Genomic DNA, 16486 nt, shown 5'->3' with positions numbered 1-16486 from the left:
ATGAACTGTGAGATCATGACCTGAACCGAAGTTGGACACTTAACCAAGTGAGCCACCCAGGCGCCCCCAAAATCCTTTTATTTAAAAGTAATTTTAGACTCATGAGAAGTTACAAAAATCGTGCGTTGTTCCCATGTACCCTTTACCCACTTATCCTAATAACATCTTAACATAACCATAGGACATTATTATTTCATGAAATGTCATAAAATAATCTATATGTGAGATATAATTTCATAGAACCTTCTTCTCTTTATTGAAGTATAACAGACAATGCTATATTAGTTTCAGGTATACAACATATTGATTCAACAATTCCATACATTACTCATTGCTTCCCACAGTAAGTGTAGTCATCAGCTGTCACTCTACATTATTACGATATTATTGACTATGACACCCTATGCTGTACTTTTCATTTGTCTTACTCATTTTATAACTGGAAGTTTGTACTTCTTAATCCCCTTTGTCTATTTAGCCCATCCCCCCCCCCAACCACCTCCCTAACTGGCAACCGCAAGTTGGTTCTCTATATTTAACAGTCTATTTCTTGTTTATCTTTTATATTCCACATATAAATGAAATTATATGGTATTTGTCTTTCTCTGTGTATTTCACTTAGCATAATACCCTATCTGATTGATAAGTCCTTTGTGTATTTTGCATATTAAACCCTTGTCAGATATTTCACTTTCAAATATCTTCTCCCATTCACTAGGTTGCCTTTTTGTTTTGTCGATGCTTTCCTTTGCCGTACAAAAGCTTTTTATCTGGGGGCGCCTGGGTGGTTCCGTTGGTTAAGCAGCTCTTGATTTTGGCCCAGGTCATGATCTCACAGTACGTGAGATGGAGCCCTTGCTTGGGATTCTCTCTCCCCCTCTCTTCCCCTCTCCTTCCCCCCTCTCAAAATAAAATGAACAAACAATTTTTAAAAATAAAAAAAATTTTAAAAAGCTTTTTATTTTGATGTAGTCCCAATGATTTAATTTTGGTTTCATTTCCCTTGCCTAAGGAGACATATCTGTAAATATGTTGCTAAGGGTGATGGCCAAATTGCTGCTTATGTTTTCTTGCAGGAGTTTTATGGTTTCACGATTCACATTTAGGTCTCTAATCCATTTTGAGTTTATTTTTGTGTACAGTGTAAGAAAGGGGCCAGTTTCAATCTTTTGCATATAGCTATCCCATTTTCCCAGACCATTTATTGAAAAAACTGTCTTTTCCCCATTGTAAATTCTTGCCTTTGTCATTGATTAATTGGCTATATATGCATGGGTTTATTTCTTTTTTTTTTTTTTTTTTTTTTTTTAATTTTTTTTTTCAACGTGTTTTATTTATTTTTGGGACAGAGAGAGACAGAGCATGAACGGGGGAGGGGCAGAGAGAGAGGGAGACACAGAATCAGAAACAGGCTCCAGGCTCCGAGCCATCAGCCCAGAGCCTGACGCGGGGCTCGAACTCACGGACCGCGAGATCGTGACCTGGCTGAAGTCGGACGCTTAACCGACTGCGCCACCCAGGCGCCCCTGCATGGGTTTATTTCTGGGTTCTCTATCTTGTTCCATTGATCTGTGTATCTGTTTTAATACCGTACTGTTTTGATTACTACAGCTTTGTTGCCTATCTTGAAATCTGGAATTAATGTACCTCCGGCTGTGTTGTTCTTTCTCAAGATTTCTTTGTCAATTCAAGGTATTTTGTGGTTCTATACAAATTTTAGGATTATCTGTTCTAGTTCTATGAAAAATGCTATTGGTGTTTTTATAGGGATTGCATTGAATCTGTAGTTTGCTTTGTGTAGTGTGGATCTTTTAATGATATTTTTCCAATCCATGAGCATGTTTGTGTCATCTTCAGTTTCTTTCATCAGTGTCTTACAGTTTTCAGAGTGTAGGTCTTTCACTTCTTTGGTTAAGTTTATTCCTAGGTATTTTATTCTTTTTGGTGCAACTGTACATGGTTAGTAGTGTATAGAAGAAATGGAACAGATTTCTCTGTTACTTTTGTATCTTGCAAATTTACTGAATGTATCAATTCTAATAGTTTTTCAGTAGAGTCTGTAGGATTTTCTGTATATAGTGCACCATGTCATCTGCAAATAATCTTGGTTAACTTCTTCCTTGGCAATTTGGAAACCTCTTATTTCTTTTTCTTGTCTGATTGCTGCAGCTAAGACTTCCAGTACTATGTTGAATAAAAGTGGTGAGAGTGGACATCCTTGTCTTGTTCCTGATCTTAGAGAAAAAGCTTTTTTTTCACCATTGAGTATGATGTTAGTTGTGGGGTTTTCATAGGTGGCTTTATGGTATGTTCCCTCTAAACCCATTTTATTGAGAGTTTTTATCATGAATGGATGTTGTATTTTGTCAAATGCTTTTTCTGCATCCTTTGAAATGGTCCAGTGGGTTTTCTGTTTCATCTTGTTAATGTGATATGACACATTGAATGATTTGCAAATATTGAATCACTCTTGCATCCCTGGAAAATCCCACTTGTTTGCAGTGAATGATCTTTTTAATGTATTGTTGTATGCAGTTTGCTAATATTTTATTGAGGATTTTGCACTATGTTCATCAGAGATACTGGCTATAGTTTCATTTTTTAAACAGTGTCTTTGGTTTTGCAATCAGGCCTTGTAGAATGAATTTGGAAGTTTTCCATCATCTTCTATTTTTTTGAGAAGACTTAAGCACTTCTTTAAATGTTTGGTAGAATTCATCTGTGAAGCCATCTGGTCCCAGACTTTTGTCTGTTGGGAGATTTTGATTACTGATTCACTTTCATTACTAATAGTAATTTGCCTGTTCAAATTTTCTATTTCTTCCTGAATCACTTTTGGGAGATTGTATATTTCTAGGAATTTATCTGTTTCTTCTAGATTGCCCAATTTGTTGGCATGTAATTTTTCATTCTATTCTCTTACAATCCTTTGTATTTCTGTGGTATCAGTTGTTATTTCTTTTCCTTCATTTTTTATTTTAGTCCTCTTTTCTTTTTTTTTAAAATTTTTTTTCAACGTTTTTTATTTATTTTTGGGACAGAGAGAGACAGAGCATGAACGGGGGAGGGGCAGAGAGAGAGGGAGACACAGAATCGGAAACAGGCTCCAGGCTCCGAGCCATCAGCCCAGAGCCCGACGCGGGGCTCGAACTCACGGACCGCGAGATCGTGACCTGGCTGAAGTCGGACGCTTAACCGACTGCGCCACCCAGGCGCCCCTTTAGTCCTCTTTTCTGATGAATCTGGCTAAAGGCCATCAATTTTGCTTATCATTTCAAAGGGCAGCTGTTGGTTTGATTGAGCTCTTCTGTCATTTTTTTAGTTTACTTTTTACTTTTTTCTGCCATAATCTTTATTATTTCCTTCCTTCTACTTTCTACTAGCTTTGGGCTTTGTTCTTTTCCTGGCTCCCTTAGGTGTAAGGTTAGGTTGTTTGAAAGTTATTCTTGTTTCTTGAGATAGGCCCGTATTGCTATAAACTTCTCTTGTAGAACTGCTTTTGCCATGGCCCAAAGATTTTGGACTGCAGTGTTTCCATCTTCATTTGTCTTCATGTATTTTTTGATTTCCTCTTTGATTTCTTTGTTGACCCATTTGTTGTTTAATAGCATGTTGTGTAGCCTTCCTCTATTTGTGTTCTTTCCAAAATTTTTCTTGTAATTGATTTCCAGTTTCATACTGTTGTGGTTGGGAAAAAATGCTTGCTATGACTTCAATCTTCTTAACATTTTTGAGGCTTGTTTTGTGGCCTAACATTTGATCTGTCCTGCAGAATGCTTCATGTGCACTTAAAAAGAATGCATATTCTGTTTTTTAATGGAATGTTCTGTAGGTATCTGTTAGGGTCGTCTAGTTTAATGTGTCATTCACAGCCACTATTTCCTTGTTGATTTCCTGTCTGGATGACCTGTCCATTGATGCATGTGGGGTGTTAAAGTCCTCTCTTATTGTATTACTCTCAGTTTCTCCTTTTATGCCTGTTAATTGCTTTATGTAATTAGATGCGTCTTTGTTGGGTGAATAGATGTTTACAATTGTTACACCCTCTTGGACTGATCACTTCATCATTATATAGTACCTCTGTCTCTTGCTACAGTCTTTGTTTTAAAGTCTATTTTGTCTAATATAAGTATTGCTACCCTGTTTCCTGCCCCATTTGCCTTGTATAGGTTTTTCCATATCTTCACTTTCAGTTTGTATGCGTATTTAGGTCTGAAGTGAGTCTCCTGTAGGCAGAAATGGATGGGTCTTGGTTTTGGTTTTTTTGTTTGTTTTTTAAATCTTTTCAGTCACCCTATAGGTGCAGTTAGTTCACTTACATTTAAAGTAATTATTAATAGATATGAACCTATTGCCGTTTTATTCATCGTTAACAACACATTGGTCGTTTTCAGAATTCTGTTCCTTTCTTCTCTTGCTCTCTTCCTTTGTGGTTTGATGGCTTGCTTTTGTGTCACATTTGGATTCCTTTCTCTTTATTTTTTTGTGTGTCTATTGTAGGTTTTTGATTTGTGGTTGCCATTGGGTTCAAATATAACATCTTATATGTGTAATGGTCTGTATTAAGTTGATGGTCACCTAAGTTTGAACACATTCTAAAAGGTTTTACTTCCCCCTCCGTGTCTTATATAAACGATGTCATATTTTACATATTTCCTTTTTGTGTATCACTTAAATTTTATAGATATGATTGATTTTACTATTTTTGTGTTTAAACCTCCATGCTGGCTTTATAATCGGTTAGTCTACCACCTTTACGGTGTGTTTGCTTTTTACCTGTGAAACTTTTCCTTTTATAATTTTCTTCCAGTTATGTCCTAGAAGCAGTTCTTGCTGCTTTAAAAATTCACTCTATATCACTACTTTTTGCCATATCAATTATTATGGTTGAATAATAATTGGTGTGCGCGTCCTTGGATTCATCTTTTTGAGGCTTTATGTGCTTCCTGAAGCTGGATGTCTCTTTCCTTTCCCAGATTAGGGAAGTTTTCAGTTATTTCTTCAAATAATTTTTCCTCTCTCTCTCTCTCTCTCTCTCTCTCTTCTGGGATCCCTTTAATGCAAATATTGTTACTCCCGATAATGCTGAGTTCCCTTAACGGATGTCATTTTTTTTCCTTCCTGCTCTTCAGCTTGATTGCTTTCCATTATGCTGTCTTCCAGATTGTTGTGTTCTTCTGCATCCTCTAATCTGCTCTGGATTCCTTCTGGTGTAGTTACTTCATTTTTTGAATGGTTCAGCTCTAACTGGTTCTTTTGTATATTTTCTCTTTGTTGGAGTTCTCATTGAGATCTGAGATCATCTACTCTTTTCTCACACCCAGCGATTATCTTTATGACCGTTACTTGGAACTTGTTATCAGGCACATCAGTTACCTGTTTCATTTAGCTCTTTTACTGTGATTTTGTTCTTTCCTTTGAGCCATATTCCTCTGTCTCCTCATTTTGTCTGTGTTTTTGTGTATCAGGTGAGTCAGCATCTCCTGGTCTTTTTTTTTTTTTTTTAAATGTTTATTTTTGAAAGAGAGAGAGAGAATGCGAGCCCGTGAGCATGAGCAGGGAAGGGGCAGAGACAGAGGGAGACACAGAATCTGACACAGGCTCCAGGCTCTGAGCTAGCAGCACAGAACCTGACGTGGGGCTCAAACTCACAAGCTGTGAGATCATGACCTGAGCCAAAGTCAGACGCTTAACCGACTGAGCCACCCAGGTGTCCCTGCATCTCCTGGTCTTGAAAATAGTGTCCTTATGTTGAAGAGATCCTGTGGCGTCCTGTAGCACAACTCCACCTTGGTCTTCAAAATCAGGAATGTCCCCTGTGCGGGTTGCCTATGCCCTACTGTTATGGCTGAGCTGCAGTTGCCTTCAGTGCAGCCAGCTGCTATGACCCACTTTGCCAGCTTCGGGCACACGGGGCAGGGTTTGATCCCTATGGTATTGAGAGGGCTGTTTGAAGCCTCTGTAACTAGTTGGTGGGTAGACCAACAAGTGTAATTACTGGATAGTACAGTGCTCCTATATTTAATTTTTGAGAGACCTCCAAGCTATTTTCCACATTGGCTGCACCTGTTTATATTCCTAGTAACAGTGTAAGAGGGTTCCCCTTTCTCTAGACACTTGTTATTTCTTCTCTTTTTTCTTTTTCTTTTTGTACTAGCCATCCTGGCAGGTGTGAGGTGATATCTCATGATTTTGGCTTGCATTTCTGTGATGATTAGTGATGATGAGCATCTGTATGTCTTCTCTGGAGAAATGTATGTTCATGTCTTTATGTTTTTGCATTGCATTGTGTTTTTGGTGTTGAGTTGTAGAAGTTCTTCATGTATTTTGGATGTTAATGCCATGTAAGATACATACCTTGCATTCTCCCACTCAGTAGGGTGCCTTTCTGTTTTGTGAATGGTTCCTTTCACTGTGCAAAATTTCATTTTGGTGTAGTCCCAATTTTGCTTTTGTTGTCCTTGTCTGAGGAGACCTACCCCTAAATATGTTCCTAAGGGAAATATCCAAGAGTATAATGCCTATGTTTTCTTCTAGGAGTTTTGTGGATTCAGGTTTCACATTTAGGTCTTTTATCCATTTCGAGTTTATTCTTGTCTATAATAAGGGGTCCAGTTTCATTCTTTTGAATGTGGCTGTTCAGCTTTCCCAGCATCATGTATTGAAGTGACTGCCTTTTTCCCATTGTAAATTCTTGCCTCCTTTGCCATAGATTGACCATAGAAGCATGGTTTATTTATTGGCTCTCTACCCTCTTCCATTAATTTTTGTGTCTATTTTTGTGCTAGTACTGTTTTGATCATATCGGGTTTGTTGTACACCTTGGAATATGCAGTTGTGATACCCCCAGCTGTGTTCTTTCTCAAGATTGCTTTGGCTAGTCAAGGTCTTTTGTGGTTTCATATAAACTCTAGGATGATTTATTCTAGTTCCATGAAAAAATGCTATTGGTATTTTGATAGGGATTATACTGAATCTGTAGTTTGCTTTGGGTAGTATGTCCTTTTTTTTTAATGTTTATTTATTTTTAGAAAGAGAGTAAGTGGGAGGGAGAGAATCCCAAGCAGGCTCTGCACCGTCAGTGCAAGCCTGATGCAGGACCTGAATTCAAAAATTGCGAGATCATGACCTGAGCTGATGTCAGACACTTACCCGGCGAAGCCACCCAGGCGCCTTGGGTACTGTGGACATTTTAATGATAATTCTTCTAGTCCACGAGCTTGGTATATCTTTCCATTTGTTTGTGTTGTCTTCAGTCTCTTCCCTCAGTGTCTTAACAGTTTTCAGAGTATAGATGTTTCACCTCCTTGGCTTATTCCTAAGTATTTTGTTTGGTGCAACTGTTAATGGGATTATTGTTTTCTGAATTTTTCTTTCTGCTACTTTATTAGTATATAGAAACGCAACTGATTTCCATGTGTTAATTTTGTAACCTGCAACTTTCCTGAATTCGTTTGTTTCTTCTGTTTTTTTGGTGACATCTTTAGGATTTTTATGTACAGTATCATGTCTTGTGCAGTGAGTTTAACTTCTTCCTTTCCAATTTGGATGCCTCTTAGTTCCTTTTCTTGTCTGATGTGGCTAGGACTTCCAGTACTTTGTTGAATAAAGTGACAAGAGTGAACAGCTTGACTTGTTCCTGATCCTAGAGGGAAAGCTCTTAGTTTATCACTACGATTTTAGCTTTGGGTTTTTAATACATAGCCTTTATTATGTTGAGGAATATTTTCTCTAAACCCACTTTGTTGCATTTTTATCATGAACAGATGTTTTGTCAAGTGCTTTTTCGTCATCTATTGATTGTGATTTTTATCTTTTGTTGATATGGTGTATCACATTGACTGCAAATATTGGACCAACCTAGCATCCCCATAGTCAATCCCACTTAATTGTGGTAAATGGTCCTTTTCACGTATTGTTGAATGTGGTCTGCTAATTTGTTGAGGATTTTTGCATCTGTGCAATAGGGATAATGGCTTGTATTTAGAGGGAGGGTGGTAGTCTCTTTGCTTTTGATGTAAAGGTAAAGCTGGCCTCATAGAATGTATTTGGAAGCTTCCCTTCCTATTTTTTTTAGAATCGATTGATGTGAATAGGTATAAACTCTTCTTTAAATGTTTGTTAAAATTCACCTGTGAATCCAGTTGGTCCTGGACTTCTGTTTGGGAAGTTTGTAAAGTATCGATTCAAGGTTGTTTCTAATAATGGGTCTATTCGGATTTTCTGTTTTTTCCTGATTCGATTTTGGAAACGTGTTATGTTTCTAGGAATTTCTTTCTTCTAAGTTGCCCAATTTGTTGGCATCGAAATTTTCGTAGTAGTCTTGTAATCTTTTGTATTTCTGTGGGTCAGTTTTTATTTCTCCTATTTTCCGATTTTAGTTTAGTCTCCTTTTTTCTTGAGGAGCTTGGCTAAAGGTTTATTAATTTTATCTTTTCAAGGAACCAGCTCTTGGTTTCATTGATATTTTCTTTTTTTAAGTCTCTATTTCATTCATCCCTGGTCTGATCTTTATAATTTCCTTCCTTCTTCTAACCTTGTATCCTGCTGAATTTTAAGGCTCCCAAAGATTAGCCCCACTGGATTTCAAGGCCACATGTCATAGGGACTCGTTCTCACGGCAGTCCCCCAGTGCCAGGGCCCTCTGCGGTGGTTCCTTACTTCCTTGCGCTTCCAGGCTTGTGGTGTCCCCTCCGTTTGTGGTTAGTCTCACTAGGGTTTTGGTTTCCAACCACATCTCCACCCCTCCTACCCTGTTCCATGTGGCCTTCTCTCTCAATTCGCTGTGGAAGGTCTGTCCTGTGTTCAGGACGTTTTCAGAGTTGTGCAGATGTAGCTGTTACTTCGGCGTGTCCATGGGTTGAGCTGAACTCAGGCTCCTCCTACTTCACCATCTGCTCCCTCTCTGAACCTCCATCTCTTTATCTGACCCCAGCCTCCTCCCTCAAACTTCTTTAGGCCACCATTTCTCCCAGAGTTGCTCAGAAGTCTTTATAAGTTCTACTAGTGGGTGGGGAGGAAGGAGGAGCTATTCGAAGGCCAGTTAAGCTGAGGAGATGTTGAGTGAAACCAGTTTCTTTGTTGCAGAGCTTTTCAGAATCTCTACTGCACTGATAGGCGTTTTGAAACTCCAAGGAGAGCAACCGTATGCCACATTTTTCGGATTCATCAACCTATCCATCCATCCCTATTAGTGGCTAAGGAGACAAGTATTGGGGGATACCACTTTAAGAAACATTGTAAACTATTTCTCTGTGGGCACAGCCAAGTGTAAAATGAACAACAACAAAAAAATTCAAGTCACACCATTGTCATGGTCTTGCCAGTTTAGTCGTTCACATTTCTTTGTTAAACTGTAGCTTTAGCTGTGGGATTCAGCAGTGGTCACAACCGTCATTATAAAATTCAAAATATCCATACACACGCACACACACGCACACACCCATCCCTGTAGCAGTATGAGAGGAAACTCACAATTCTTTCTTTCCTCTTTAAACAGCATTTGCCATCTATCAGTCGCTGCCTTATTTCGAATCATCTGGCACATACTCCACGGAGCTGCCTTTCGACTTAGCCATCTATTTCCCATACGTGCTGAAAATGTATCTCATGATGCTCTTTATAGGTAAGTGGCTTTTGTTTTTGCATTCTTCCTGTGCTTTCTGGTTTGTGTTGCTATCTACCTTAGCAGAAAGGTCTGCAAACACGGGAGAGGCGGAAAAGGAACCCCGGCATGATGGACTAGATCTTGCTAGTAAAGCACCTCGAAGTTATAATGCTTTTTGCAGGACATCACAAGATCAAATATATCACTGTTTCACCGTATAAACAGGAACAGTTTCCGTAGCAGGTAACATACCTGCAGTTGTAGGAAATGTAGAAGTTTGACCATGGAGGGGCGCCTGAGTGGCTCAGTCAAACATCTGACTTTGGTTCAGGTCATGATCTGATGGTTTGTGAGTTCGAGTCCCGCGTTGGGCTCTGTGCTGACACCTCAGAGCCTGGAGCCTGCTTCGGATTCTGTGTCTCCCTCTCTCTCTCTGCCACTCCCCGGCTCATGCTCTGTCTCTCAAAAATGAGTGAACATTAAAAAAAAAAAAAAAAAAAAAAAAAGTTTGACCATGGACATAGTGATCTACAGAGAAAACACAGATGTCAAACGAAGCAAGCTTGGCCATTCTGGTTTTCCCATTTATATCGATTTTGTTTCCTGTTTGTTTGGTTTTATGTGCTAGCGTTTCCCCAGCAGGCAAGTGGGAGTAGGTGCTAAAAACGCAAGAAAAATGTGTGGCACAAACACTTGGAGTTGAGAAAATTTAACTGGCAGAGGACTTCCACGATTACGTTTCACTCTCTGCAGCTCTAACCTTCCCCAACCCCCAAGAGAGTTGTTACCTTCCGGAGGTAATCATTATCAGACCTGTAAGAACAACGCATCAAAGAGAAGACAGATGTGACGCTTGCGGGGGGGGGGGGGGGGGGGGGTGGTAGAGAGAGCTACCCTAGGGAAAGGCAGAAACGAATCCCTTGCCACAAACCAAACGGGACAGCAGAGTATGCTTTCCTTCCCTTTCCGCAGAAGATCTGGACCCTGGGTTAAGTGTTCCTTCTCTGGGTCTCCCTTGCAAGTGTCTTGTCCTTCGACTCCACGCGGCACTCCGACTGTATTTTAAAACCACGGTTCTTTCCAGGGAAACGCTTGGTGAACCTTACTTACTTCTGCCCCTCCCTTCTCCATGTTAGGTATGTATTTTACCTACAGTCACCTTTACTCAGAAAGAAGAGACGTCCTCCAAGGCTTTCCCGTTAAAAAGAAGAAAGTGTGAAGCACGGCGCTCTGATGTGACAAGAGAAAAACCAGGCTTGTGGATTCGCTGCAGTAAACGGCACCGTGGCGGAAAAACACCTGGTACTTGACAAAAAACCCACGACGGGATTGCTCTCCTCAAACTTGAGACGTATCACGGCACTCTCTTATCCTCGCATGTTTTCAAAACACGTATTCTGTGCAAGCTACTTCACCAAAGCTGTGGGTTTTATACAAGTTAAATTTACGTCGTGGGAAGCCTGATTATTTTCCTGTAAGGTTAACGAGACACAGGAGAGGGACTGGGATAGACTCCGTTAAATTGAGAAACCAAAGGTGTGAGCCGGAATTGTATCTGTTTACGTCTCTCTACATTTCTTTTCACTTCGGAGTTCCCAGATAGCAAGTCTGCAGGAGGGCAACGATGTGAAATATGTTTTGCAGTTGTCCAGGAAGACGCTGTATAGACAGATGCCCCGCCATCGCCACGGTTAACACCATTTTACACATGAGACACGCTTAGGAAATGACACGTTTTCCAAACCCTGGAAGAATATTCACTAATATTACACAAGGTACTTGGACTTCGATCCTTAAAAGAGGACCCTGATGAAACAGAATAGATCTTTGATAAATATACAAATAATGCCCCATATTTCTTTCCTGAAAAAAAAAAAATGAGGCCATATCCATACCTTATAGGGACATAAAAGGTACAAAACTATAATAATAATTTTGAAGGAAACAAGGCAACTAAGAACTAGTGATGTTTCAGATTAATGAATTATTATTGCTAATTACTATGTCATCCCTTAGAGTTTTGAAAACTTTTGAAGATCTAAAATATTTGTGAATAATTGACTAATGGCATCATCTCTGTAACACTGGTATATCATTCACTTTTCTTGAAAGAATTCTAGAATCTTCTGATCCAGTAACCATAGAAAAAGGGAACTAAACATTTTGTGACATAAAAACCAGGTAGTAAAAACGTAGTTACAAAAAAATTGGTAATCTCATTTCCACTAAATAAAACGTTTAAAAAGTTGAGCGTCAATAACGATAATTGCTATCTTTACAAATTTAGTATCCTATTTGGAATCTCAAAATAAGTATAAAAGTGATCCTTTTAAAAATCTAGATTTTGTTTGTAATGTTGCTTATTTTAAAAAATTTACTGAAAGCTCTAGCGTAGGAAGAGAACAGAATCCCTCTGCAAACTTTGGGTGATTCAGTCTAGCTTCCTCTCAATTAAGATCGCTGAAATACTATTTACATCTAGAATCACTGAAGAGCAGCGTTGTAACAATTAGAGAAACTACATTTTGTTATTAAATAATACTTTAATTTCTAAACCAAATGACCTTAAGAACCTGCGTACTTCTTAAAATAGAAGACTGAAAAGAAACACAAGGAAATTTAGAATTATGGATTGACAATTTCAGGTCTCTGCAACAATTGAAACCAAAATCCATGACTCCTTTGGTGACCCAGTCACAGTTGTTCTTGTGGTTGGTTGCCTCTATCCATAATTGAGAGAAATATTAAATTTCGTTAGAGATTAGCAAAAATAAGGATGTAATTTTTCCTTCGCCACGTTAAGAAACCCAGCCAGTAAACATCTACCTAGTCAATTGGATATGACCCAGAATGCAAAGTTGATTTCTTTGGCTATTTTAACTGTGTGTCCATCAAATCTCTATTTCATTTTGTTCGGTGTTGTCAAATGCTCAGTTTCCCAAATCTAATACATATAGATGAAATAGGAAACTATTAGATATTTTAGAAGCATAACACGTAACTTTTAAGATGACCTTTCTTTGGAGTTTTCAATGCCAAGTTCCAGTGCCTCAAGTTCCAAGTAACCCCAGCTAAGGTGTAGTAAGCAATCAACAGCACCGGGACCTCCGGAGGGGGTGGGGGATAAAACTGCTCTGAACGAAAACGCTGCAGAGCTTATTTCATCACTGAGCAGAAGTCTGCCTGAAAAACATCACATGCACACTGTAATATCATCAAAGTCCCTGGGCCTTTCCTTTATCAAAGTAGTGACTGAAAAGCAGTAACACTTCTTCCAAACATATCCATTCAGTATTAATGCATTTTCTTTTCTTCACTTTCCAACACTCTTACCCTTGTCTGACGTTTTTCTTCAATAAACAGATTGTTAGTAAAAGGAGTTGATTCTTAGTTGCTGCAAACGCGTCTACATTCATTCAAGAAACAATGTTGTGGGGTGCCTTGCACACTGTAGGCGTAAAATTGTAAAACCTTTATCAGGCTTCCTGCAAACACATTTGTTACTGAAGAATAAACCGCATCTTCCTGAAGTCCCTAAAAGAAGTTAACCCTTTTGTTTTAGTATATACCTTATTCTGCCTACCTTGAGCAAGCAAATTTCGAAAGAATTTGCATTTCTCTCGAAAGATGATGTAGCTATAACATCAATATCCAAAATGTTTCTGCAAAGAATCTTATGTTTATATACAAAGAAAACAGTCACGTTTTATTGTGCTAAAGCATTAAAGTGATTTAAAATTAAAATGTGCTAAAAAATTATCTCCCCTTCCCCCAACATCGTCCCCTCCTTTATTTTTGCTTTGTAAACATTACGTTGTTTTTCCTTTGTTCGGGTAACTTTTACTTTCTATTTCTGGGCCTAATTGCTGCGCTAACTTTGATATGGCCCTTTTTACCAGGGTACCTTTTCAGAGTATGTTTCAGGGAGCAACAGTCCCAGAACTAACCAGGGTACCACCTAGAAGGCAGATTCCAGGGTGCCCCTGGGAGCCAGGAACCTGCATTTTGCCAGGCTCCTCAGATGCACTTCTTGCACACTAGAGGTTGAGTCCAAAGTATTTCAGCTTTGGACAGAAAACCGCTAATAAGAACTTCAATAAAAGCCACCATGCCATGTAGTTCTGTTTTTAGAACCAAGACAATGACATTCATTTATGTTTAAAGGTGCTACCCGGGAATTCATTTATCTCTGGTAAGGGTGGCTAGAGTTGAAAAATCTCATCTTAGGGGAACTGTCAATTCCCTCTGAAAATCAATTAGTAAGACCATGTCTTGATTCATCAAATGTAGGTGCCTACCGCGTGCTTTGTGGTATTCAGCTGAGCCACGGGATCCAGTGAGAATGTGGCCTGGAAGTAAGAGCGGTCGGTGGGTAGGATTTGAAATCCAGCTCTAATGTTTACCAACTGAATGCCCCTGAGTTCGTTTCCTGCCCTGGCCAACACATGAAGTATGGTAAATTAAACCTTTTTAAAATATAAGCAGCTATACAGAAGTAGGAAATTTGTCACATGCTTTCCCGGATGCTTTAAACTTATAAGATGGTTCGCTGATTTACATTTTCTGAATCTAAGTTCCGTGAAGGCAGGAATGTCCTATCTTACTTTGTCCCCCAGGACCTTATACGGTGCCACATAGTACTCATAACTGTGCAGCTCAGACTTTATAGATTGCTACCAATACATCCAGAAATAGACATTTTAAGAAATGTATCAATTAGGTGATGTTTCAATTATATTTGATTCGTCTCAACACTTCATGTTTAGAAGACACATGAAGTTTTTTAAAATTTACGTTAGTACCCTTTCTTAATGGGCTACTTGCTTTTAGAATGTTTTAAATTTGTTAAATTTCTATGATCTTCCCAAGTCCCAGTGCACATATGGTCAAGCATTAGAGCTATTTTAGTGAAACCTATAAAAGTAACATTTCTATTACATTTGAGAATTTATAAAGCATATTTTTGTATTTGATCCTTACAACTACTTTGTGAGGGAAGTTACTCCTTGTATTCAAGAAATAAAACCAAAGTCAGGGAATCATCACTGTCACTCTTAGTTTCAGATCCAATAATTTAGCTGGAAATTATTTCATACGTCCCTTATGTTTGACAAGAATCAAATGATCTTTAACAAGTTACATGCATATTCACAACTTCATAATTACTATATCTTATACATTCAAAAAAAAAAAAAAAATGAGACCTTAGTGTTTCCAGGATCAGAATTAAGTATTTAAGTACAAAAACACATTACCTCATCCAGGACCAACGCGACGATGATACACATTTACACATGAAGATGACGCCGTGAGGTGTTTTCTCCAATGGGAGGAGGAAGGATGTGAATTATTGCAGCCCCATTCCGTCCCCAGGTCCCATCTGAAATGCCTGCAGCCAGGAATGGGCTTGTGGGGTGGAGATACGGACTCACCAGACACCTAGCCTACAACTCTGGCTTTAGCGAAGGCCACAACGTCCAAACCAAATGATCCGACTTCCCTTCTAAAACAGCAATTTACAAAAATGTTTACCGAAAGTTTAAAACGGCTTATTTTCAGAGTTACCGAGTTACTTCAAGATAGCAGCGGAGTTCCTAACAAAGTCTTACTATTATCACAGTATCGTTATCTTTGGTTGAAATCACGTAGTAGAAATTCGGGCGGTCAACTTCAAAAAAGATTAAGAACCCTGTAGTTAGTTACCATGGAGTCATTACATTACAAATAAAAAAAGATAATTTTAGGCACTTGCATGGATGCCAACATCTGCTCGGAATGCACACTCTTCAAATCAAGAGTCAGAGTGTTTGGATACTTCTGAGACACATAATAAAGCTTTCACCCCACACATTAATTTGTTAGGATATTCCAACATGCTATTTGTCTTGGCAACTTGTGATTTCGAAACCCAACAGAAGATAACTTGTAAGGGAATATTTCCTTTTGTATATAGTTTGGAACATCTGGTCTGAAAAGGCAGAGACTTCTGTTTTCTAGAGAACAACGCGAGGCATCCTGAGGGACTAGCCTCCTTCTGACCTGAGGTCACACAGGTGACCAACAGAAAGAGTGTGCTCATTCCAGTGGCCTTAGATCTTGAGGTTTTAGAACCTTCAGATTTTCAAATTTAGAATCTTACATCTTAGACCCTTCAGAGGGTACCGTGAATCGGAAAATCCCACAAATGTGCAGCTCAAGACCGCTGAAAACAAAACGGGGGTGGAGTGGGGTGGCGAGGGAAGAACGGATACAGATTTATTTTATTTCTTCCATTTTGTACTCTTCTGTTCCCCAAGGGCCCGAGCAGGGGACAAAGTTTGAGATCAAAAGGGCAGCCTGGATTTAGAAGACCGGGTTGATTCTTCCTTCCCTCTCCTCCCGCACCAGCAAGGGCTGCCTGCCGATTCAGGGCGGAAATGCAGACACCCTCAGTGTCCACTTCCTCTCGCTGTTCTTGACTGCCACCCACGTTTGCAAGCTGGCCCAGGAATTCAAAGTCCCTTAACCCACAAAGACCCATTCCTTTACAACTCCTAACTTCCCAATTTCAGCAGCTTATCAACATGAGGTAGTATCCTTTTTTCATTTTTTTTTTTTTTTGTAGTTGACAATGTTGTATTAGTTTCAGGTGTACAATATCGATGTTTGACCCTTCCATACATTACCCAACATGCACTCCCGTTGAGTGTGGTTACCATCTGTCACCATTATTTCAGTATTATTGACCGTATTCCCTGTGCTTAAGGGTTATTTCGTTTTTCTGGTTACAGCAATCGATATTAAGCATGAACGAGATTCAATCCTTGGTAGGAGTTTTCATCTTTTAAAAAAAAATTTTTTTAATGCTTCATTTATTTTTGAGAGAGAAACAGAGCATGA

At 39.0% G+C, this 16486-nt stretch overlaps 1 protein-coding gene across 6 annotated transcripts in view; it reads left to right on the top strand.

The window, feature by feature from the left end:
- Window positions 1-12983, top strand: part of HACD4 (3-hydroxyacyl-CoA dehydratase 4) — a 38448-nt gene extending 25465 nt beyond the window's left edge. For all 6 annotated transcript variants that reach the window (XM_019415380.2, XM_019415384.2, XM_019415382.2 and 3 more), the window contains 2 exons: window positions 9500-9625; window positions 10744-12983. In XM_019415380.2, the coding sequence (XP_019270925.2) occupies window positions 9500-9625; window positions 10744-10826 (209 nt within the window). In that variant the 3' untranslated portion in view covers window positions 10827-12983. The remainder of the gene's footprint in view (window positions 1-9499; window positions 9626-10743) is intronic.
- Window positions 12984-16486: the final 3503 nt, after the last annotated feature.

Source organism: Panthera pardus, unplaced genomic scaffold (assembly GCF_024362965.1).
Source record: "Panthera pardus isolate Hobbes unplaced genomic scaffold, ASM2436296v1 HiC_scaffold_20, whole genome shotgun sequence".
Lineage (NCBI taxonomy): Eukaryota > Metazoa > Chordata > Mammalia > Carnivora > Felidae > Panthera > Panthera pardus.
The sequence above is the reverse complement of the archived record's forward strand: the minus strand, read 5'-3'. Positions and strand labels throughout refer to the sequence as shown.